The 25,637-nt window shown below is 47.9% G+C and overlaps 1 protein-coding gene across 1 annotated transcript; it reads left to right on the forward strand.

Annotated features, from left to right (window-relative positions):
• Nucleotides 1–8,919: 8,919 nt before the first annotated feature.
• Nucleotides 8,920–12,238, forward strand: LOC134615234 (uncharacterized; the record flags this gene model as incomplete). The annotated part of the gene is made up of 3 exons (XM_063459722.1): nucleotides 8,920–11,028; nucleotides 11,431–11,910; nucleotides 11,948–12,238. Coding segments are annotated over 3 exons (2,880 nt in total), but the record flags the coding sequence as incomplete, so codon positions are not given.
• Nucleotides 12,239–25,637: the final 13,399 nt, after the last annotated feature.

Here is a 25,637-nt window from a genome sequence, read left to right on the forward strand (position 1 = left end):
GAAAGAGGGGCTGTAGACAGGGCAGGGGCTGTAGAGGGAAATAGAGGAGCTGTAGAGGGGCAGTATGGTGGGGCAGGGGTTATGGAGGGAAATAGAGGTGCTGTAGAGTGGCACAGGGGCAGTAGAGGAGGACAGGGGCTGTATAGTGGGGGCAGGGGGAGTATGGTGGGGGCAGGGGATGTATGGTGGGGGCAGGGGCTGTAGAAAAGGGCTGGAAAAAAAACTTTTTGATTAAAAAAAATAAAAAAAATGCTACAAGTTTTTCCCCCACCCCCTTCCCCTCCCAGAGACTTACCTTGGGCCAGGAGGGAGAGCCTTACCCCTGGTGGTCGGCTGGGACGGGCTGCAGATAGAGTCAGGACCGCTGGGGAGTCTGGGAGCAGTAGAAGTCCCGCCCCCTTCTGACATCATCAGAGGAGGACGGCTGACTTCACTGCCCTGCTCCTGCTGTGTGCTGGCTGCAGGGAGAGAGGTGAGATTAAAAATCCGAGTCTCCAGCCAGAGGCAGGGGATTCGGATTTTTGCGCCCCCCTCCTCTGGCGCCCTAAGGCGGCCGCCTGTGTCGCCTTATGGACGCGCCGGCCCTGCATACCATAAGCACACATATTAGATAACACATAACACATCCCCTACACACTCCACTCCCTGTGAGCGAGCTCATGGGTGGGTGGAACATATAAGTGGACTTATGAGTGGGCCTTATGGGCATACTCACCGTCAGGCACTGGGGCCCAGACCTTGAGCTGTGTAAGAGGCCCCCAAAAAATGGAGCTGCTTCCAATTCTCCCAGAACGTTGAATTTTGTGACCACAGTTGCAAACAGCCTCCAGAGGTCCTGTTCTACACCAGACCAGTGGAGCCAAACTGCAGCCCATCATCATCCTCATCTAATTGTAAGTAGGCAATCTAGTATATTATTAGTGACACTAATCTATAATTTACCTCACATTAAAGGGACACTATAGCTTAATGAAGTGGTTCTGGTGTCTATAGCTGGTCCCTGCAGGCTTTTTAATGTAAACACACACTGTGTGCAGCACTGGCGTTAGTTCATATGGCAGATCATATGGGTGGGGCATTGTGATTTCACATGCGGGGGGGAGCGGCAAATTTATATTTTGTCTAGGGCGGCAAAAATCCTTGCACCGGCTCTGATCCTGGGCAGGTGCACCAGTCTACTGGTGACCCACAGGAGGGGAGTGCACTGATTGCACTGCACTCTCCTCCTGCCCAGACCCGTCTTGACCGCAGTGCAAGTGCCCTCTGCCCCTAATTTACAGTGGCTCACACTCACAACAAGCAGTGCCTGGAGCCCTTTGCAGAGACGGAAACAAAGAGGTTCTGCGGCAGCTGGCCGTCCTGCAAGCATTACATTAAACAGCTGTTCCCCATGCAGCCACAGGTGGCGTTGTGCTGGGAGACTGTGATTACTCTTCACTTCCTCCCAGCCTACAGAGCAGCGCATGGGGGAGAGAGGAGGAGGCATGATTTAATCTTGAATAAATCCTCTAAGCAAACCTTTATAAATTTGGGGGGATCAGCTCTGTTTCCACAGTTTATTGGTGTTTACTCTCATCTCTGTATTAATATTGAGGGATGTCTAAGTAGTAACATCAGTGTGTGTCAGCAGGGCCAGCCGTTGGGGTGGGCAAGCTGTGCGGTCACGCAGGGTGCCATGACAACAGAGGCGCCCGGCGGCCATCACAGCTCACAAGTTGGGTACACCAGCATATTTAATTTAACCCCTTAAGGACACATGACATGTGTGATATGTCATGATTCCCTTTTATTCCAGAAGTTTGGTCCTTAAGGGGTTAAACGATTCGCTGGTGGTCCACTGGTGCGCACCAGCAGTAGGTGCAGTCAGATCATATCCTCTCCCTCGTGGTTCCGGCGCTCAGTTAGTGAGTCAGAGCACAGGCTCAGAGATTCTCAGCCTGTGCTCTGACAACATTGAAAGTCAGAGCCGTGAAGGAGCGGGTATGGCAAAGAGCTACTGATTAGCATAACATCAATATCCGTTATAAAACCAGGAAAAGGTGGGCATGGATGGTGAACTGATTTGGTGGCGCAATGGGCCACTTGACTGGTTTTGCCCCCCAGGCCTAAGGCTGCCAGCCCTCCCTGCAGCCAATCAACAAGCATTTGACTCATGTGCCCTCAGAAGCCATCACAGCCATGGCTACTAATGGCATGGCTGTCATTGGCCAGTGCAGCATGTGACCCAGCCTCTATATATAAGCTGGAGTCGCGTAGCGCCGCACGCACATGAGGTCTTACTAGTGTAGGGAGAGGATGCTTCCGCTTTCAGGGACAGATTAGGAAAGAATTCTGCAAACTAGTACATTAGTGGGGTGCACTTCATATCTGAGAGTCAAATAGAACCGCCAAATACTGCTGTCACATTGCAGTTTTAAAACTTAAACATTTTTGGGTGCTAAAAAGTACATTAGTGGGGTGCTCTTCATATCTGAGAGTCAAATAGAAGCGTCAAATAGTGCACTTACAGCGCAGTTGTAAACATTCTAATTGTTTTGCTGCTAAACTGCTAAATAGTACATTTTGGGCGTGCTCTTCATATCTGAGAGTCAAATAGAAGCGTCAAATAGTGCGCTTACAGTGCAGTTGTAAACATTCTTATTTTCTGGGTGCTAATCTGCTAAATAGTACATTAGTGGGGTGTACTCCATATCCGAGAGTCAAATAGAAGCGCCAAATAGTGCGCTTACAGCGCAGTTGTAAACATTCTAATTGTTTTGCTGCTAAACTGCTAAATAGTACATATTTGGGCATGCTCTTCATATCTGAGAGTCAAATAGAAGAGTCAAATAGTGCGCTTGCAGTGCAGTTGTAAAAATTCTTACTTTCTGGGTGCTAATCTGCTTAATAGTAAATTTGGGGCGTGCTCTTCATATCTGAGAGTCAAATAGAAGCGTCAAATAGTGCTCTTAAATTATAATTGTTTTGCTGCTAATCTGCTAAATAGTACATTTTGGGCGTCCTCTAGACATGTGCAATTCGTTTCGGTCCGAATATGAATTTGGACGAATTTCGGGCAATTCGGACATTCGGGTACTTCCGAATGTTCGAATTGCTGAAGTGCCGAATTGCCGAGGTCCTGAAGTGCCGAAATTACCGAATTTCCGAAGTGTCGAAGTTCCGAAGTGTCGAAGTTCCGAAGTGTCGAAGTTCCGAAGTGTCGAAGTTCCGAAGTGTCGAAGTTCCGAAGTGTCGAAGTTCCGAAGTTCCGAAGTTGCCGAAGTGCCAAAGTTCCGAAGCACAGTATTGCCTAAGTACTAATATACTTACCCAGTGAAAGAAGAAAAATGTTACATTGTATACAATTTTAAATAAAAAGTATACAAACATAGCCAGGATTCACCTGTAAGCATTTGCAACACTTACAACAATCAAGTAACATACATTCATATAAAATGTAAGTTACTTGGCCAGTCAGTGTAATGACAGGAATGAATAAGTAGATAACTCCCTAATTCCCATGGCATTAGGGAGCTATCTACTAAAAGGCTGAAAGACCTAAATTGGTCTTTCAGCCAAATTTACTAATACTAAGTAAAGATTACTTAGTATTAGTAAATTATGCCCCTACTTGCTACACTGCGAGTAGGGGCATGTCTAGTAAGCTGTGAGCCTGTGGCTGCTCACTGCTTAAAAAATACAAAAACAACTACTAACCGCCCCCCCCTTGCGCGGGCGGGTGGGGGCCCCCTAAATAACAATTAGGTGGGGGGACCTATTGTCCTCCCCCCAGCCCCCACCCATGGCCGATGGGTGGGGGCCCAAAATGACAATGAGGGGGGGCTACTGACCTCCCCTCCCCCTGACCCCACCCCTGCGCAGTGGGTGGGGGCTATAAATCATAATGGGGGACCTATTGTCCACCCCCGCCCCCACCCCTGCGTGGCGGGTGAGGGCCCTAAATAAGGATAAGGGGGGGGACCTACTGTCCCCGCCGGCCCCTACCCCTGAGTGGGTGGGGGCCCTATATAAGAATGGTGGGGGGACCAACTGTCCTACCCCTTGGCCCCCACCCCGAGCAGTGGGTGGGGGCCCTAAAAAACAATAAGGGGGGACCTAATGTCCCCCCCCCTGGCCCCCACCCCTGAGCGCTGGGTGGGGGCCCTTAAAAACAATAAATGTGGGGGACCAACTGTCCTCCCCAGTGGCGTACACACACTCCATGGGGCCCCGGTGCGAAACTGATCCGTGGGCCCCCCCTACCCTGACCCACTCCCCCCTGACTGTGCCCCCCCCGACACATACATACAGACACAAACACATACACACACCCCCGACAGACACATACATACATACACACATGCAGACACATACATACAGAGACACACACGCAGACACATACATACAGAGACACACACGCAGACACATACATACAGAGACACACACAGACACATACAGAGACACAGACACACACAGACATACATACAGATACACACATACAGAGACAGACACACCCATACACACATACAGAGACACAGACACACAATCACACACACACACACACACACACAGAGACACAAACATACATACACAGACATACGTACAGATACACACACACACACACACAGAGACAAAGACACAGACATACATACACACAGAGACACAGACAGACACACACATACAAAGACATACATACGGATACACACACACAGAGACACAGACACACATACATACAGAGACAGACACATACACACATACAGAGACACAGACACACACATACATACACACATACAGAGACACAGACAGATATACACACATACAGAGACACAGACATACACACATACAGAGATACATACATACACACATACAGAGACACAGACATACACACATACAGAGACACAGACACACACACAGAGACACAGACACACATACACACAGACACAAAGACATACAGAGACACAAATACACAAAATGTTTCCTACCATGTGTGACTTTCCCTGGGGTCCAGTGGTGGCTCAGCCTGATGGTGTGATGTAATTCCAGTAAAATACAAGTTTAGCAGGCTAAGATTGCCACAAGGCATATGTATGTATATGTGTTTGTAGTATCAGTTAGTTAATTACACGTAGCTAAGATACTGTCATCACTGTACTGACCAGGTGCAGGAATGTAAGAACTGGAATTACGCGTCCCTCTCCTTTGTATCAGATGAGCCACGTGGTTAGACCGGATGGATGAGTTTAGACTCTATTCATTAAATAGGTTAAGGGTATGTGTGGGTGTAGTTAATTGTGGGAGGAGCTACAGTGCTATATAAGGAATGTACTCTATGTATTCAGTACTCAGACTTTGCTGTATTTTGGTGACGCTAGTCCCTCTGAGTCCCGATCGGTGATCCAATAAAGAATCTCTTCCTTCCTGAAGAAACCTGTGTCCATCTCTCTGTGCTTGGCTTCCGTCAGTTTCTCCGGTATCATTTGGTGCATTGGCCGGGAAGCTCATCGTTCAACGGTAGCTGAGAGGCAGAGGCGTGAGACGGTCTATCTTTGCCCACGTTCTCTACGGCTGCACCCCTGAACTTCTGCGTGGACCTCCCTTCGTCTCGGCGCCACTGGTCTGTTGTCCAGGAGATCATCGGCCTCTACGTGAGAAGTGCTGGGGTGTCCCCGTCGATGAGTGTGAACTCAGGTTCAGGAACGAGGAGGTAAGACAACTGCTGTTTTAGACGGCAGGACCCGCTAGGGGTATACCGATTGTGCGGTAGGCCCAAAGGGGTTTTTGAATCTGTATCTGCCCCCTCTGTCGGAGGGAAGGAGCGAAGGCGCACCGCTCGATCGAACGCTCTTTAGTCAGACCGTTTGATTTGGTTAGTCAGGCGGGGTCCTGGTGTAAATAGCCCTAGCCGGACACCGGTGTCTTGTCTAGACTAGCGTTCTAGGGTGTATATTACGTTCGCTAGGTCGGAGGGACCGGGAGACTAAGCGGCGCCTGTGTAAATTCGGTTCGCTAGTTCTCATCCTATCTGGGCTAAGTGGGAAGGCGTGTAAATTTGGAACCCACTAGACTTTTGATAGTACGACTAAGAGGCGCCTGTGTAAATTCGGATCTCTAGCTCGTTGTATAGTGCGACTAAGAGGCGCCTGTGTAAATTCGGTTCTCTAGCTCGCTATATATGTGGTGATTGGGCAGTGTGGCTAACCAAAACGGGTGTATATAGTTTTAGGTAGTCCATTCAAGGTACTGGCCAATAGTTTAGTTGGGAATTGTAAATGTGTTAACGATTGTTTTAGTAAAGTGTATATCTTGTTAGATAGCGCGAGCTCAGCCGTCTAGCGAGAGTGTTAATAGTGTGTTGCTGTATTATAGTGCACGGTACCATAACCCTGTATATTTACTGACATTGTATAATAAGTACTAATCATTGTCGTCCATTGCATGTTTTAACACCATAACCACTAATAATTGTATTGTGACCTTAACTTGTGCTTTGACCTATGCTAACCGTACTGTAACCGCTATTTGTAAAAGACGATGTTACTGGGGTGTGTTATAGACGGGTAATTCGTATATAGAGAATTATAGCGTGGGTGACTGTATAGTTACGCCAAAGGGCATAATATTGATTATATAGTGACTGGTGTAACAGCTGTGTGTGTACGGGAATTCCCTGAGTGTTTATTGTGTTATTGTGTACGTTTCACTTGGTAACCGTACCACGTGGTGCTGTTGCCAGAGGAAACGGGTGTGACTGTTGAATAGTACGCGTGTATAGTATTCGTTGTCGACGACGTTCCATTGTTAAGTATGGGTGCGTCGCAGTCAACGATTCCGGATCCCTTAGGATGTATGGTTAAGAATTTTAAAAAGGGATTCAAAGTTTGTGATTTTGGGGTTAAGATGTCCCCTGTACGTTTGGTCACTTTGTGCACTAGGGAGTGGCCTACTTTGGTTGCGGCATGGCCGCCACGTGGCAGTTTGGATCCAACTCTGGTACAGCGCTTACACGTGGCTGTATCAGGTAGGCCTGAACTTTACGGCCAGTTTCCTTATATTGATTGTTGGAGACAGGCCGTAAATGACTCGCCAAAATGGCTCCGGACATGCCACGAGGAACAGTGTCGCCTCATGGTAGCTAGGACTTGTTCGTCCACTAGGGCTGGTGTTAGGCCCATTTTGGACACGCCCCCTGAGTCCGAGATCCCTTTGCCGCCCCCTTACTTTCCGGTAAGAGGAAGTGACGCAAATACAGGAAGTCCTGTAACCCTTCCCTCATTACCCTCATCCACTTCCGCTTCCTCCTCCAGTACAGGATCCACCCCCCCTCGTACTAAATCTCCCCTTCCGGAACCAGAACCCACCCCCATTAGAAACGAATATCCTGATTTGGCGCCACTTCAGACTTCCGGTCAAGCTTCATCTAGCTCGGCCCGAAGTGTTCTATTCACTACCTTTTCCCAAAACCAACCTCCCACATCCCCATACCCTATATCTCCCCGACCGGAACCCATGACTGACGCTTCCCTACGTAGCCCCATCCAAACCCGACAGTTGACTGGTGCCCAACAATTAAAGCACTATCAGATGCCTCTTCGCTTAAATCCCGGGTCAGCTTATATCGATGCCGCAGGTCAAATGGCACACGCTGACCCTGTCTTCGTATATGTCCCTTTCACCACTACCGACCTTTTAAACTGGAAGACCCATAATTCCTCGTATACTGAGAAACCACAAGCCATGACTGATCTGTTCACCTCAATAGTACAGACACATAATCCGACATGGGCTGATTGCCAGCAGTTATTAATGACTTTATTTAACAATGAGGAAAGGACAAGAATAAATCAAGCAGCCATTAAAGCATTAGAGGATAGAGCCCGTGCTTTGAACCAAGCTAATCCAGCAGCATGGGCCGCAACACATTATCCCAACACTGATCCCGATTGGAACGTAAATGGTGCTGATATGGTTCAACTCAGAGCCTATAGAGACGCTATAATTGCTGGCATGAAAGCCGGAGGAAAGAAAGCCATTAACATGTCGAAGACAGTTGAGGTGATCCAGAAAAGCGATGAAGCGCCCAGTGTCTTTTATGACCGATTATTGGAGGCGTACCGCTTGTACACCCCCTTTAATCCGGAAGACGCAGACAATTCCCGAATGGTTAACTCCGCCTTTGTCAGCCAAGCTTACGGAGATATTAAGCGCAAGCTACAAAAGTTAGAAGGGTTTGCAGGTATGTCAATCTCCCAACTAATGGAGGTAGCTAATAAGGTCTATATGAATAGGGAAACAGAAAGCAAGAAAGAGGAGGAGCGCAAGATGCGTAAAAAGGCTGATATGCTAGCGGTAGCGATCGCAGGCGTAGATAAACGGGGCCCAGATAGAGGCAATAATAGATGGAGTAGGGAGCCTTTGAGTAGGGATCAGTGTGCGTATTGCAAGGAAGAAGGGCATTGGAGGAACGAATGTCCGCAAAGAGAGCAGTACGAGAGAGACCAACCCAGGGCAGGCTACGGAAACTTTAGAGGCAGAGCGAGAGGTAGAGGAGGTCCCGGAGGGAGTAATGGTTATAGAGGGAGTAATGGGAACAGAGGAAGTGTTAGGGAAGACAGGTATATTCCAGCAGCGCAAAGGTCTCGCGATAGAGAAGGTAGGGACTTTGTAGGATTGGCTGACACGGTCATGGAGGACTATTGATACCGACCGGGCTCCATCCCCCTTGGTCGAGCGGAGCCTATGGTCGATGTATCAATAGGGGGGAAAAGGAGTGCGTTCATGATCGACACTGGTGCTGAACATTCAGTGGTGACTAATCTAGTTGCTCCTCCATCTGGAAGGACTATTACTGTGATAGGAGCAACTGGAAGAAGTGCTGAAAGACCGGTTCTTAAAAGTCGACTCTGTACATTGGGAGGCCACGTAGTAAAACACCAATTCCTTTATATGCCTGAATGTCCAGTCCAATTGCTGGGACGTGATATGCTATCCAAATTACAAGCGCAGATTACGTTCCTACCAGATGGAACAACATCTTTAAAGTTTAATGGACCTTCAGGTATTATGACTTTATCCGTACCAAAGGAAGAAGAGTGGCGACTTTATACAGTGTTGACTAGCCAAAACCCTAGGAGTGATGAGACATTGTTTAACATACCAGGAGTTTGGGCAGAGAACAACCCACCAGGACTGGCCCGCAATATTCCACCAATAAAAATTGAACTGAAACATGGGGTTTATCCAGTGAGCCTGAGACAATACCACATCCCGCAGAAGGCTAAGAAGAACATCCAATCCTATCTGGATAAGTTCATACGGTATGGTATCCTAAAATTCTGTACTTCCCCCTGGAACACCCCATTGCTGCCTGTTCAAAAGCCCGGCACAGATGAGTATCGACCTGTGCAGGACTTAAGAGCAGTCAATGATGCGGTTGTTAGTATACATCCAGTTGTACCCAATCCATATAACCTGCTTGCTTTAATTCCGGGCGGGGCTACTTACTTCACAGTCTTAGATCTCAAAGATGCCTTCTTTTGCCTCCGAATTGCCGCAGAAAGTCAATGTATTTTTGCTTTCCAATGGGAGAACGCTGTAACGGGCTCAAAACGCCAAATGACTTGGACAAGACTGCCCCAAGGGTTTAAAAATTCACCTACCCTATTTGGTTCAGCCCTAAGTCAAGATCTATTGGATTTCGAGTCCATCCCAGGAGAGTGTGTATTGTTACAATATGTAGATGACTTGTTGATAGCAGCAGTTACAAAAGAAATCTGTCAGCAAGCAACGCACGATCTACTACACATTCTCTGGAAGGCAGGATACAAGGTGTCTAGAAAGAAGGCTCAGTTGTGTTTGCCAACTGTCAAGTATCTAGGATTCCATATCTCTGAAGGTCAAAGAATTATGGGGCCAGAGAGAAAAGAAGCTGTCTGCCAAATACCAATACCCAAGAATAGAAGACAAGTGCGAGAATTCTTGGGGGCAGCAGGCTTCTGTAGGATATGGATTCCCAGTTATGCGATACTAGCAAAACCTCTGTACGCAGCTATCAAAGGTACAGAGCACGACCCCTTCTTATGGACCCAAGAACAGCAAACGGCATTTGAAGATGTGAAGAAGGCTTTGATGAGTGCCCCAGCATTAGGTCTACCTGATCACACACGACCATTCTACTTATATGTACACGAGCAAAGAAGAATGGCTGTGGGAGTATTGACACAGTACTTGGGATCATGGCAAAGACCTGTTGCCTACATGTCTAAGCAACTGGATGCAGTGGCCAGCGGACTTCCACCTTGTCTAAGAGCCGTAGCTGCAGCCGCCCTGCTAGTAGCTGAAGCCGATAAACTCACTCTGGGTCAAGAACTTTATGTACGAGTCCCACATGCAGTACAGACGTTGTTGGATTACAAAGGAAATCATTGGTTTAGTAACAGCCGTATGACCAAGTATCAAGCAATGTTGTGTGAAAACCCAAGAGTGCATTTAGAGACTGTAAACACCTTAAATCCAGCTACCCTTTTGCCACAACCTACTGAAAGTCAACATGATTGTTTGGAAGTAATGGATGAAGTATTCTCAAGTAGACCAGATCTTCGTGATTTTCCCATCCAGAACCCCGATGTTCAATATTACACCGACGGCAGTAGTTATGTGAAAGAAGGGATCCGCTATGCAGGATATGCAGTGACAACAATAGACAAGGTGATAGAAGCTCGGCCACTGGCGAAAGGAACATCAGCACAAAAGGCAGAATTAATAGCACTAACACGAGCGTTACAATTGGCTGAAGGTTTAAGAGTAAATATCTATACGGACTCTAAGTATGCGTTTTTAACCACTCATGCCCACGGAGCTTTGTATAAAGAAAGAGGACTACTGAATTCAGAAGGCAAAGAAATCAAGTACGCAGCTGAAATCCTACAACTATTGGAAGCAGTGTGGGAGCCGAAAGAAGTCGGTATTATTCATTGTCGAGCACATCTGAGAGGTGATGGTGATGTAACCAAGGGAAATCGGATGGCAGATAGTGCAGCTAAGCGTGCTGCTGAATCAGGAAGACAGGAGTATGTAGGGCATATAGCTGCTCTTATACCAACTCCACTGTCCCAATGGACTCCAGTTTATACAGCTCAAGAAGAGGAGTGGTTAAAGACTGAACCGGGAAAGTATCTGGAGAACAAGTGGTATCAGCTAGAAGATGGAAGAATAGTTATACCAGCATCACTAGCAGTAGAAATTGTCCAAAACTATCATAACGGGACACATTCTGGGAGAGACAGTACTGAAGAATCTCTTAGAAAACATTTCTACATACCAAGATTGTCCAACTTGACTCAGGCCATTGTACGCAGATGTGTAACGTGTGCTAAAAATAATGCAAGACAAGGACCAGTAAAGCCACCAGGAGTCCAGTTTATGGGGGGACTCCCCATGTCCGATCTACAAATAGACTTTACAGTGATGCCTAAATCGGGTGGACATCGTTACCTGCTGGTAATTGTGTGCACCTATTCAGGCTGGGTAGAAGCATGTCCTACTCGTACAGAGAAAGCAGGAGAAGTTGTGAGATTCCTGCTACGAGAAATAATACCCCGATATGGACTACCCTGTTCTATAGGATCGGACAATGGTCCAGCTTTTGTTCACCAGTGCCTACAACAACTGACTCATATGCTTGGTATAAAGTGGAGGCTTCATACTGCATATAGACCCCAGAGTTCTGGTAAGGTAGAGAGAATGAATAGAACTATAAAGAACCAGTTGGCTAAAATGTGTCAGGAAACCCAACTTAAGTGGAACGTTCTCTTACCCATAGCTTTATTGCGAATCCGCAGTACCCCTACCAGAAGGATGGGCCTCTCTCCTTTTGAAATCATGTATGGGCGACCACCTCCCGTACTTGGTAACTTAAGGGGGGGACTTGAGTCAGTTGGGAGAAGGAATTACCCGGCAGCAGGTTGTAGAGTTGGGTAAGACTATGGAGGAGGTACAGAAATGGGTACAAGATAGATTACCTGTGAATATTTATCCCCCTGTTCATAGTTATCATCCAGGAGATCAAGTGTGGATTAAAGAGTGGAATAATGTACCGTTAGGGCCCAAGTGGAGAGGTCCTTATGTTGTTCTTTTGTCTACCCCTACAGCGATAAAAGTAGCAGAAGTGACTCCGTGGATACATCACTCCAGGGTTAAACCAGCAGCAGTCGATTCTTGGCAAGTTACAGCAGATCCAGAGAATCCCTGCAAGATCCGGTTAAAACGTACTACTCAGTCGGAGTAACGAGGAATTATTGTGGATTACAAATTTTATTGTTACAGGTGTGAGTGAGAAGGCCATAATAAAGCCTGTCCGCTTACCATCACATAGTGTATAAGCCAGGAAAGTCTCGAAGGGACACCTGTGAAGACGAGCAGAACTCCATTCCCTGCAGCCCTCACATCCTGGAAGTTGAGGTTCCATCGCACGGACGAAGACTGAGGATGACGGCGAAAGATGTGCTTTTGATTGTGTTTATTTACATGTGTTTTTATATTCAGGAAGGTAGAGGTACCGACACTCCTAGCTGTGAGGTATGCATTAAGACTACGAGAACAGGTAACCATATTTCCCAAACCCTAATTTGGCATTCACAATACGAATGTAAAGGAGATGTATCGAGATGTAGATACTTAAATATAGATTATAGTGTGTGCCATTTAGGAGTAGGAGAACCTAAGTGCTTCAGTCCGGAGTATCAGCCTCGTACAATTTGGTTGACTCTCAGGAATGGAGATCCTCAGGGGACCCTAATTAATAAAACGGTGTTAGAATCCGTACATTCTTCGGGTGTTCTGCTATTTGATGCGTGTAAAGCGATATCGAGTGGTAGAAAGCCGTGGAATGTATGTGGGGATCTTAGATGGGAGAGGACGTATGGGTCTAACGATAAATATATTTGTCCCAGTAGCAAAAATAAATATGTAAGTCCTAGATGCCCAAATAGAGATTATAACTTTTGCCCATATTGGTCTTGTGTGGGGTGGGCAACTTGGGGACAGACAGTAGACAAAGACATGATAGTGACTAAGTTGCCGACTAGCCCTTATTGTAAGTCTATGGAATGCAACCCAGTCCATATACTCATTAATAACCCCGACACGTTCTTAGATAAGTATGGAAATTTATTTGGGTTTCAGATATACGGGACGGGTTTAGATCCTGGGACATTATTGTTTATAGGAATAGAGACTGATACGGTATCCTCCCAGACTCATCAAGTATACCATTCCTTTTACGAAGAGATGAGTATAGATAATAAGATCCCCCATAATGCTAAAAACCTGTTCATCGATTTAGCTGAAAGTATTGCCGGTAGTCTTAATGTTACCAACTGCTATGTGTGTGGAGGTACTAACATGGGAGACCAATGGCCTTGGGAAGCAAAGGAGGTAATGTCCGGTTCTGAGGCAGTTGACCAATTAATATCTTCACAAGCCGATTATCATATGAGTGTTAGAGGTAAATCTGAGTGGAGATTAAAGACCTCCATCATAGGTTATGTTTGCATAGCAAGGAAAGGAATAATGTATAATACTTCTGTAGGAGAATTAACTTGTCTAGGGCAAAAAGCTTATGATGATGATACAAAGAATACAACTTGGTGGTCGGCTTCAAATGTCTCAGAACCATCAAACCCGTTTGCTAGATATGCCAATTTAAAGGACGTGTGGTTTGATCTATCCATCACATCTACCTGGAGAGCCCCAGCAAATTTGTACTGGATCTGTGGTAAGAAAGCCTATTCGGAGTTGCCACAGGACTGGGAAGGGGCATGTGTGTTGGGTATGCTCAAACCATCCTTCTTCTTGTTACCGATTGAAACAGGTGAGACTTTAGGTGTTAAAGTGTATGATGTGAATCATAGGAAGAAAAGGGGACCCATAGAGATAGGCGCCTGGGAAGATGATGAATGGCCTCCCCAGCGTATTATAGATTACTATGGGCCAGCCACGTGGGCTGAGGATGGTACCTTTGGTTATAGAACCCCTATTTATATGCTCAACCGTATTATAAGATTACAGGCGGTGGTTGAGATTATCACAAATGAGACATCACAAGCGCTCAATCTTCTAGCGAAGCATAACACCAGGATGAGGACAGCAGTCTACCAAAATAGATTAGCCTTGGATTACCTGTTGGCAGTAGAGGGAGGTGTATGTGGGAAGTTTAACCTAAGTAATTGCTGTCTTCAAATAGATGACGAAGGGCAAGCAATAGCTGAGCTTACTAGCCATATGGTTAAACTAGCGCATGTGCCTACTCAGGTATGGAAAGGGTACAATCCAAGTAGTTGGTTTGGTAGCTGGTATGAGTGGTTTGGAGGGCTTAAGGCAGTGGTAGGTGGAGTCCTACTGATTTTACTGTTGTGTCTACTCCTACCGTGTCTTATACCCTTAGTAGTTAGGTCTGTGCAAAGCCTGATAGGAAGTATAGCAGAGAGGAAGGCTGCTGCACAGATAATGGCGATATATAAGTATAAGGCTCTAGATCAGGGAGAACCAATGCAAGAAGATGAATGTTGAAGATTCACATCATAAGATAAGTCTGGTCTGGTTCATGGTAACCTGAGGTATATGCAAACCAAGGTTAAGTGATGCCTCAAGTAATTGTGAAATATCAGAGGCATCAAAGGGGGGAATGTGATGTAATTCCAGTAAAATACAAGTTTAGCAGGCTAAGATTGCCACAAGGCATATGTATGTATATGTGTTTGTAGTATCAGTTAGTTAATTACACGTAGCTAAGATACTGTCATCACTGTACTGACCAGGTGCAGGAATGTAAGAACTGGAATTACGCGTCCCTCTCCTTTGTATCAGATGAGCCACGTGGTTAGACCGGATGGATGAGTTTAGACTCTATTCATTAAATAGGTTAAGGGTATGTGTGGGTGTAGTTAATTGTGGGAGGAGCTACAGTGCTATATAAGGAATGTACTCTATGTATTCAGTACTCAGACTTTGCTGTATTTTGGTGACGCTAGTCCCTCTGAGTCCCGATCGGTGATCCAATAAAGAATCTCTTCCTTCCTGAAGAAACCTGTGTCCATCTCTCTGTGCTTGGCTTCCGTCAGTTTCTCCGGTATCAATGGGAGTCAGAGTTCCCACTCTGACTCCCTCCTCCTTTCGGTTTCCTCCCGCGCGGGCTCTCAGTATGCTGGGAGGAGTGACGTGTGGTCACTTCCTCCAAGCCGTGATGATGTAATCACAGGGGGCCCGGTCGCGCTCTTGAAGTGCCCAGCGCAGACCGGGCCCCCTTACAATCCATGTCCATCGGGTGGCCCTGACATCATGGGCCACCCGATGAACCCCTTAACATGCGGCCCCGGCGGTTTGCCGCACGGGCCGGGGCCGCAAAGCGTGGCAGCTGCTACCCGGTCGCGGGGGTCCGCAGGGCGGCCGGGCCCCCTGGAGTGCCGGGCCCGGTCGCACCTGCGACCGCGGTACGTACGCCACTGGTCCTCCCCCCCTGGCCCCCACCCCTGAGCGGTGGGTGGGGGCCCTAAAAAAACAATAAGGGGGGACCTACTGTCCTCCCCCCTGGCCCCCACCCCTGAGCGGCGGGTGGGGGCCTTAAAATACTAATAAAGGGGGAGACCTAATGTCCTCCCCCCTGGCCCCCACCCCTGAGCAGTGGGTGGGGGCCCTACATACCAATAGGGGGTACCTATTGTCCTCCTCCCACGGCCCCCACCCCTGAGTGGCGGGTGGGGGCCCTAAAAAAATGTCCGTCCGTCCTCCCAGGTGACTAGGGGTCCCCAAACCCCTAGTCACCCCCTCCCCCCCCAAAAAAAACCCTACCTACCCCCCTCACCCTAAAAATAATGAGGGGGGACCTTTAACTAAGTACCTGTAAAAAAAAAAAATAACTTACCATTCGATGTTTTCTTTCTTCTGAAATCTTCTTTTTTCAGCACCAAAAAAGGCCAAATAAAAAACCATAATAACCGACGCAATAAAAAACACAACAACAAAAAAAACGAGCGCAAAAAATAATAATCCTTCTTCACCCATGGAGGGCTCAGTCTGCGCAGAGCCCTCCATGGGTGAAGGATTATTAATTTTTGCTCTCGTTTTTTTTTTTTTTTATTGCGTCGGTTATTATGTTTTTTTATTTGGCCTTTTTTGGGGGCTGAAAAAAGAAGATTTTAGAAGAAAGAAAACATCGAATGGTAAGTTTTTTTGAGTTTTTATTTTTTACAGGTTCTTAGTTAAAGGGGGACCTCATTATTTTTAGGGTGAGGAGGGGGGTAGGTAGGAGGATAATTCTTTTTTTGGGGGGGTGACTAGGGGGACCCCATGTCACCTGGGGAGGGGACTTTTTTTTAGGGCCCCCACCCGCCGCTCAGGGGTGGGGGCCAGGGGGGAGGACATTAGGTCCCCCCCTTATTAGTATTTAGGGCCCCCACCCACCGCTCAGCGGTGGGGGCCAGGGGGGAGGACCTTAGGTACCCCCCTTATTAGTATTTAGGGCCCACACCCGCCGCTCAGGGCCCCCACCTGCCGTTTAGGGGTGGGGGCCAGGGGGAAGGACATTAGGTCCCCCCCTTATTCCAATTTAGGGCCCCCACCCGCCGCTCAAGGGTGGGGGTCAGGGGGAAGGACATTGTGTCCCCCCCTTATTAGTATTTAGGGCCCACACCCCTGAGCGGCGGGTGGGGGCCCTAAATACTAATAAAGGGGGGACCTAATTTCCTCCCCCCTGGCCCCCACCCCTGAGCGGTGGGTGGGGGCCCTTAAATACTAATAAGGGGGAGGGACCTAATGTCCTCCCCCCTGGCCCCCACCCCTGAGCGGTGGGTGGGGGCCCTAAATACTAATAAGGGGGGGACCTAATTTCCTCCCCCCTGGCCCCCACCCCTGAGCGGTGGGTGGGGGCCCTAAATATTAATAAGGGGGGGACCTAAGGTCCTCCCCCCTGGCCCCCACCCCTGAGCGGTGGGTGGGGGCCCTAAATACTAAAAAGGGGGGGACCTAAAACTGTTGCCTGGATACAATTCTAAAACAATTTCCATATGTTCTTTGCAGACTTTACTGCAGACTTTTGGAAAAACACAGGTGCCAACTGCTGTGGCTTTCTGCAGTGTGCAGACCGGCAAGGAGGGCAGGGTTGAGGAGTGGGTAGAAGATGATGTGGAGGATGATGAGGTCCTAGACCCCACATGGAATCAAGGTCATGCGAGTGACGTGTGCAGTTTGGAGGAAGAGGCGCTGGTCGCACAGAGGCACCAGCACAGCAAAAGAGGGAGCAGGGTGCAAAAGCGGAGCGGCCGTCCCCTAGCGCTCGTCGGTATGTATTATCTTTAGAATTCCCACAGTTATCCAAATAACAGTTGAAGCGATAAAAAGAACCATAACAGATTTAACGAGCCATTCACAGTTTCACAGTCCGGTGACCGGGACCCAGACACTGTCTGGGCAGCGGTCGGATGACCGGGACCCAGTTTGCCTGATGTTGAAGTTAGGAGTCACAGTGTGGAATGGATTAGCAGGGTCTGGTGCAGGGTAAACGCACGCCCCCTGGTGTTGAGCACCAGCGTTTGCCCGGCCAGCGTTTGTCACATACCAGGACCCTGATGCAGCTTCAGTAAAAAGAGTACTGGGTACCAGAAGCCATCTGCAGACTGATCCGCAACTTGGAAAAGGATGTGACATTCACTGTAGCGGCTGTGCATGCTTTCGGCATTCTCACCCTGCTGCTGCTTGCCTGTCTGCGCTGCAGCGTAACTTTGGCCTTCCCGCTCACCGCCTCATATGCGACATGCCCACAGGGTGGAACTCTACCTTGCACATGCTGGAGAGACTGTGCGAGCAGCAGCAGGCGATAGTGGAGTTTCAGCTGCAGCACGCACGGGTCAGTGGCTCTGCACCAGACTTGCCCTCCAATTGATCAGAGTTAAAGGATTTCAAGTGGACTCATTACAATTACAGGGCCTCTAAAGAGTCCTGTATTGTTATTTGTCGTCACTACCTTCCCACGTCGGGAGTGGGTCATTTGCGCGCCCGCTGCCTTCCTTGCATATCATTTCTCAGGCTCCCTCTCTGGAATCGAACCCTGATTCCCCGTTACCCGTGGTCACCATGGTAAGCGCAGTAAATGGCATTGAAAGTTGCTATGGATGACATACGAATGCGTCGTCGCCTTGTCGTTGGGGAGCCTGTCACGAACGCACCCTACTCCAAGAGTGTGCGTGACGTAGTTGTGGTGGTGAAAGGGTTAAAGTACACTATTTGTCTTCACTAGACCGAAAATAATGACAAAATTCCCCTTTTTAACACCACCCACACTTAAACATAATAATATAACTATTACTATTTTAACGCTGCCACGACCAAGACAATTTATAAATGGGGTGCCTTGGTCCCCCAGGTAAATCAACAATAAAACCCACCAAATATTACTTAGTATAATTATTAAGGAATTACAAAAATACTAACTAGTCTCTTCAGGTAACGTGATTCTTAACCAGACAAAGGCAGAACTTAATAAATGAATGTTTATTATGAACAAAGAATAGTCACAGTTAGTGATGTACCGAACTGTTCGCTGGCGAATAGTTCCCGGCGAACATAGCGTGTTCGCGTTCGCCGCCGCGGGCAAACAAATGGGCGGTTCGATCCGCCCCCTATTCGTCATCATTGAGCAAACTTTGACCCTGTGCCTCACGGTCAGCAGACACATTCCAGCAAATCAGCAGCAGACCCTCCCTTCCACACCCTCCCACCTCCCTCCCAGCATCCATTTTAGATTCATTCTGAAGCTGCATGCTTACTGAGAGGATGGAAAGTGTAGCTGCTGCTGATCAGATAGGGAAATTGATAGCTAGGCTAGGGTATTCAGTGTCCACTACAATCCTGAACGACTCATCTGATCTCTGCTGTAAGAACAGCACCCCAAAAAGCCCTTTTTAGGGCTAGAACATCAGTCTGCTTTTTTTTTTTCTGTGTAATCTAATTGCAGTTGCCTGCCTGCCAGCTTCTGTGTCAGGCTCACAGTGCATACTGTGCCCATTTGCTCAGTGCCACCACTCACTCACTGCTGGTCTCACAATAGCTTAAGCTTGCATTTAAAACCAAAAAAAGTTTTTCACTGTAATAGATTGAATAGCAGTTAGTTGCCTGCCAGCTTCTGTGTCAGGCTCACAGTGGATACTGTGCCCATTTGCCCAGTCAGTGCCACCGCTCATATCTGGTGTCTCTATAGCGTGCTTTTACAAAGAAAAAAAGTTTTACAGTGTAAGCTAATAGCAGTCAGTGTCCTTAAAGCGAGTGTTTCAGGCCTTCCTTCAGCGTGTGCCCTGCAGACCCCTGCCAGTGTACTTTGACAGTTGCCACTCATATCTGGTGTCTCTATAGCGTGCTTTTACAAAGAAAGAAAGTTTTCCAGTGTAAGCTAATAGCAGTCAGTGTCCTTAAAGCGGGTGTGTCAGGCCTTCCTTCAGCGTGTGCCCTGCAGACCCCTGCCAGTGTACTTTGACAGTTGCCACTCATATCTGGTGTCTCTGTAGCGTGCTTTTACAAAGCAAGAAAGTTTTCCAGTGTAAGCTAATAGCAGTCAGTGTCCTTAAAGCGGGTGTCAGGCCTTCAGCGTGTACTCTGCCAACCTCTGCAAGTGCACATTGCCACTCATATCTGGTGTCACTATAGCGTGCATTTAAAACCCAAAAACTTTTTCCACTGTTATAGATTGAATAGCAGTTAGTTGTCTTCAAGCGGGTGTGTGAGGCCTTCAGCGTGTACCCTGCCACCATCTGCCACTGCACAGTGCCACGCTTATCTGGTGTCACAATAGATTGCATTTAAAAACCCCAAAACTTTTTTCACTGTTATACATTGAATAGCAGTTAGTTGTCTGCAAGCGTCAGAAAGTCACCCCCTTGCCCGGCGTCTGACACCTGGCTTGTCTGAACTATTAGCCCGCCAGCTTTTACCATACAAGCTGGTGGAGTCTGAGGCGTTCAAAAAATTGGTAGCTATTGTGACACCGCAGTGGAAAAATTTATTTGCACAAAAGGCAATCCCCAACCTGTACTCGACTGTGCAAAAGGAAGTAATGGCATGTCTGGCACTCAGTGTTGGGGCAAGGGTCCATCTGACCACTGATACCTGGTCTGCAAAGCATGGTCAGGGCAGGTATATCACCTACACTGCGCATTGGGTAAACCTGCTGACGGCTGCCAAGCATGGAATGCGTGGCTCTGCAGAGGAGCTGGTGACACTGCCACGAGTTGCAGGCACGCCTGCTGCCATCTCCTCTACTCCTCCTACGCCATCCTCTTCCATAACCTCCTCGGCTGAGTCCTCTTCTGCTGCTGCGTCTTGCTCCACATCAACGGCACCCCCCCCCAGCTCCCCAGGTACTATTCCACATCCCAGATACGGCAGTGTCACGCCGTCTTGGCGTTGACTTGCCTGAAAGCAGAGAGTCACACCGGACCAGCACTCCTGTCCGCCCTGAACGCAGAGGTGGAAAAGTGGCTGACTCCGCACCAACTGGAAATAGGCAAAGTGGTTTGTGACAATGGAATAAATTTGTTGGTGGCATTGAATTTAGGCAAGTTGACACATGTGCCGTGCATGTCACCTGTGTGTAATCTGATCGTACAACGCTTTGTGCATAAGTACCCAGGCTTACAGGACGTCCTGAACCAGGCCAGGATCGGCTTGGGGATGTCCGTAGGACAGATCACTGTTCAAGGTCTGTTTGTCTGGATAACCCATCAGCATTGCCATTTTGCTTCCCAGGGCGATAGTGAATTGTAAAGTAAAAAGGCTGTAGTGCCAAACTCCAGCCAACAGCCTGGCATTGTCTCCTGACACCCTGTTCAGCCACACCAACGGGTTGTGATCTGTAAGGTAAACGGTTGTCCATACAAGTAAGGTTGCAGCTTTTTGAGGGCACACTCCTTTTCTTTTTTTTTTTTCCAATTCTTTATTTTATTTGTGCTTGGAGTAAGCGTGCAGAACGGCTGCTGCAAGCATGGTCATAGCATATCACATTGCGGCATTTCAAACAGCACATTTTTTATAATATGGATTTAACAAGGGTAAAAGGGAATGGATCCGGACACTATTTTTTCTACAGCAGCCCCTTGTCCCAGGTGTACCTTTCCCCTTCTAATCCTGCCTGGTCTTTATTAATACGATCTTTGTAGATCTGCAGGGAGGGATCTAGGGCCACTTCAGAACCGAATTCTAGGGGGGATGTCCAGGGCATGACATTGGGCATGGGGGGTACATTGCTTACCTGAGCCTCAGAGTGGTTAGGCGGAGCTGTGGTGCGGACCTGCTGCCAGGTCACAACCGGATACGCCTCTTGTACTGCGGTTTGAGGAACAAAAGCTGAAGTCAGCTCCCCCAGGTCGTTGCCCAAAATAACGTCAGTGGGTAGGTCCTGCCTGCCACACCTCCACGTTTCCGTGCCCCGATCCACAATTCAAATGTACCTTGGCAGTGGGTACTTTATAAATGGCTCCACCTGCCACCCGTACAGCAACACAGTCTCCAGTTAGGAGGGCTGACCAAGCATCTTTTTCTATCTCACGGTTCCTAAAATCGCTGCCATATACACGTCCACTGATAGGGAACGCAACAGGTATTAAACTGATAAGAATAGTACTACTTAACACACCTTATAATAACGCAGAGAGAGGCAATGCAGAGAGAGGAGTCTGAAGCAGAGGAGGAAGGTGGCTTTGAGGAGGTGGAAGACCAAACACAGCCGGCGTCCCAGAGGGCTTGCTGTCATCTTTCGGGGACCCTTGGTGTTGTATGTGGCTGGGTGAAGGAAGAGACCTTCAATGACATCAGTGAGGACAAGGAACGGGACATGGCTAGCTTGGTATCCAACATTGTGCAAATGGACTGTTTGCGGTTGTTTGCGGTGCGTTAAACGGGGAGTTTGGTCTGTCACTGTGAAGCGGGAGTAACCCTTACACTACCTGATCGATACAACATCATACAGTAGGTCCCCCCCTCATTATTTTTATGGCCCCAACCCACCGCTCTCGGGTGGGGGCGGGGGGGAAGAAAGTAGGTCCCCCCATTGTGATTTATGCCCCCCACCCACCGCGCAGGGGTGGCGGCCGGTGGGGAGGACAGTAGGTCCCCCACCTTATCCTTATTTACTGAATATTCCCCTGTATAACAATGTTTGGCATTTAGTGAATATTCCCCATTCTGCTCTGTGTCAGTGTGTATCAGGGTCTCTGAGGACAGGTGTCAATCCATATCTGCCAAGTGACCCATGTAGGGGGAACAGTCTCTATTCTGCTCTGTGTCAGTGTGTGTCATGGTCTCTGAGGACAGGTGTCAATCCATATCTGCCAAGTGACCCTATGTAGGGGGAACAGTCTCTATTCTGCTCTGTGTCAGTGTGTTTCAGGGATCCTTAGGATAGGTGTCAATCCATATCTGCCAAGTGACCCTATGTAGGGGGAACAGTCTCTACCCTGCTCTGTTTCAGTGTGTATCATGGTCTCTGAGGACAGGTGTCAATCCATACCTGCCAAGTGACCCTATGTAGGGGGAATAGTCTCTATTCTGCTCTTTGTCAGTGTGTATCATGGTCTCTGAGGACAGGTGTCAATCCATATCTGCCAAGTGACCCTATGTAGGGGGAACAGTCTCTATTCTGCTCTGTGTCAGTGTGTATCATGGTCTCTGTGGACGGGGAACAGTCTCTATTCTGCTCTTTGTCAGTGTGTATCATGATCTCTGAGGACAGGTGTCAATCCATGCCTGCCAAGTGACCCAATGTAGGGGGAACAGTCCCTATTCTGCTCTGTGTCAGTGTGTATCATGGTCTCTGAGGACATGTGTCAATCCATACCTGCCAAGTGACCCTATGTAGGGTAACAGTCCCTATTCTGCTCTGTGTCAGTGTGTATCATGGTCTCTGAGGACGGGGAACAGTCTCTATTCTGCTCTTTGTCAGTGTGTATCAGGGGCTTTGAGGACAGGTGTCAATCCATATCTGCCAAGTGACCCTATGTAGGGGGAACAGTCCCTATTCTGCTCTGTGTCAGTGTGTATCAGGGTCTCTGAGGACAGGTGTCAATCCATATGTCAGGTGTCAATCCATATCCATTGCGATTTAGGAATGTTAGGTGATTTCTGCCCTTTATGGATTAAAACCAGACTCTGCATCAACTGTGTAATTTTCCATGGGAGTTTTGCCATGCATCCCCCTCCGGCATGCCACAGTCAAGGTGTTAGTCCCCTTGAAACAACTTTTCCATCACTTTTGTTGCCAGAAAGAGTCCCTGTGGGTTTTAAAAGTCAATGGCGGTTCGCCCGGTTCGCCGGTTCGCGAACGTTTGCGGAAGTTCCCGTTCGCCGTTTGCGAACCGAAAATGTAGTGTTCGTGACATCACTAGTCACAGTGCATACAACAATATATGATAAACAAGTTATTTACACAAACAACAGAAGTCCTAATTACTCACTGTAGCGGAGTAGCAGTAAAAATTCAATAATGTTTTTAACAACCTGAGAAATGCTGATGCACATTTAGTAGCTTCTATGGCAACATCCAGAATCGGGAAATTCACAGCTTCCAGCAAAACATTGGTTACGGCTTTAAAAATCCCTGGATTAGTAAATAACTTTATTTCAATGTGCTGCCTTTTATATAGCAGTATAATCACGGTATCTCCGCTGGTAGTCAGGATAAAGCAGGTAAAACACAGGCAGCGTCATAATAATCCCTCTTCCCCAAGGACTAGACAACACAAAGTCTGGGAGCCAACTGTCAACTGTCAACTGACCTATGTGGGGGTCCCAGCTTCAAAAGATGTAACCCCTGTTGACCTCAGCAATAACATCTCTGTAATTTGTGCCATTTACTACACAAATTACATTAAAGGATAATATTCCAAGGGTGTAAGAATAAATTATACACCCTTGCCGTGACAGAGCCCATAGAAAAGGTGCTTTAGCATGACGAGCTGGGTGATCTCCTCTGGGAACTTGGCTTAATGGGAGTTAAGCCAGTTCTGGGTGGCCCTTGTGATGCGGTATGCCCACTCCGCATGGGAGTCGTTCTCCCCTTTCCGGGTCTCCCCAAACCTTCAGCGGTATTGCTCGGGGGTGACCGCATACCGGACCAGGAGGATTTGGGTCATAAAGGGATAGTCTCTGATCTGCTCTTCTGGTACAGCCCGGTAAATATACGCTGCCTTCCCCACTAGTTTGCTGGCCAGGATGGTGACCCAGTCGCTGGGGTCCAAGTCTTGGAGTAGGCACTGGCGCTCAAAGTCTTGTAAAAAGTCATCGATGCCTTCTTCTGCTTCCTTGAAGTCTTTGAAGGCATTGTATGGTAGCTTGTGGGCCAGGGTGGTTGTGCTTCCCGGCGCCCTCTGCTCCATTCTTCCTCCTCCTCTACCACCTCCTCATCTGGTCAGCGTAACACCTTTACCACCAACTTCAGCACAGCCAGGGGGAAACGACAGCAGGCTGTTTTAAAACTCATATGTTTGGGTGAAAAACCCCACACCGCGCAGGAGCTGTGGACAGGCATGGAACAACAGACCGATGAGTCGTTGTTGCCCCTGAGCCTCAAGCCCGGCCTGGTGGTGTGCGATAATGGGCGAAATCTCGTAGCAGCTCTGGGCCTCGCCGGTTTGACGCACATTCCTTGCCTGGCGCATGTGCTGAATTTGGTGATGCGGAAATTCCTTAAAAAACTACCCAGATATATCAGAGCTGCTGCAGAAAGTGCGGGCTGTCTGTGCGCGCTTTTGGCGCGCTTTTGGAGTTTCAGCTGCAGCACGCACGGGTCAGTCACTCTGCGGAACAGAGTTGTCTTTTTTTATATGTCCCAATATTTTGGGGGCTACCCCAATTAAAATATATATATATATATATATATATATATATATATATATATATTAGTGTTGTCGCGAACCCGAAATTTTCGGTTCGCGAACGGCGAACGCAAACTTCCGCAAATGTTCGCGAACGGGCGAACCGTGCGAACCGCCATAGACTTCAACGGACAGGCGAATTTTAAAACACACAGGGACTCTTTCTGGCCACAATAGTGATGGAAAAGTTGTTTCAAGGGGACTAACACCTGGACTGTGGCATGCCGGAGGGGGATCCATGGCAAAACTCCCATGGAAAATTACATAGTTGATGCAGAGTCTGGTTTTAATCCATAAAGGGCAGAAATCACCTAACATTCCTAAATTGTTTGGAATAACGTGCTTTAAAACATCAGGTATGATGTTGTATCGATCAGGTAGTGTAAGGGTTACGCCCGCTTCACAGTGACAGACCAAACTCCCCGTTTAACGCACCGCAAACAGTCCTCTATATACAGAGTAAACATGGCTCCCTCTATATACAGAGTAACATGGCTCCCTCTGTATACTGTGTAAACATGGCTCCCCTCTATATACAGTGTAAACATGGCTCCCTCTATATACAGAGTAACATGGCTCCCTCTATATACAGTGTAACATGGCTCCCCTCTATATACAGAGTAACATGGCTCCCCTCTATATACAGAGTAACATGGCTCCCCTCTATATACAGTGTAAACATGGCTCCTCTCTATATACAGAGTAACATGGCTCCCCTCTATATACAGAGTAACATGGCTCCCCTCTATA

The sequence above is a fragment of the Pelobates fuscus genome, chromosome 6 (assembly GCF_036172605.1).
Source record: "Pelobates fuscus isolate aPelFus1 chromosome 6, aPelFus1.pri, whole genome shotgun sequence".
In the NCBI taxonomy this organism is placed as follows: domain Eukaryota; kingdom Metazoa; phylum Chordata; class Amphibia; order Anura; family Pelobatidae; genus Pelobates; species Pelobates fuscus.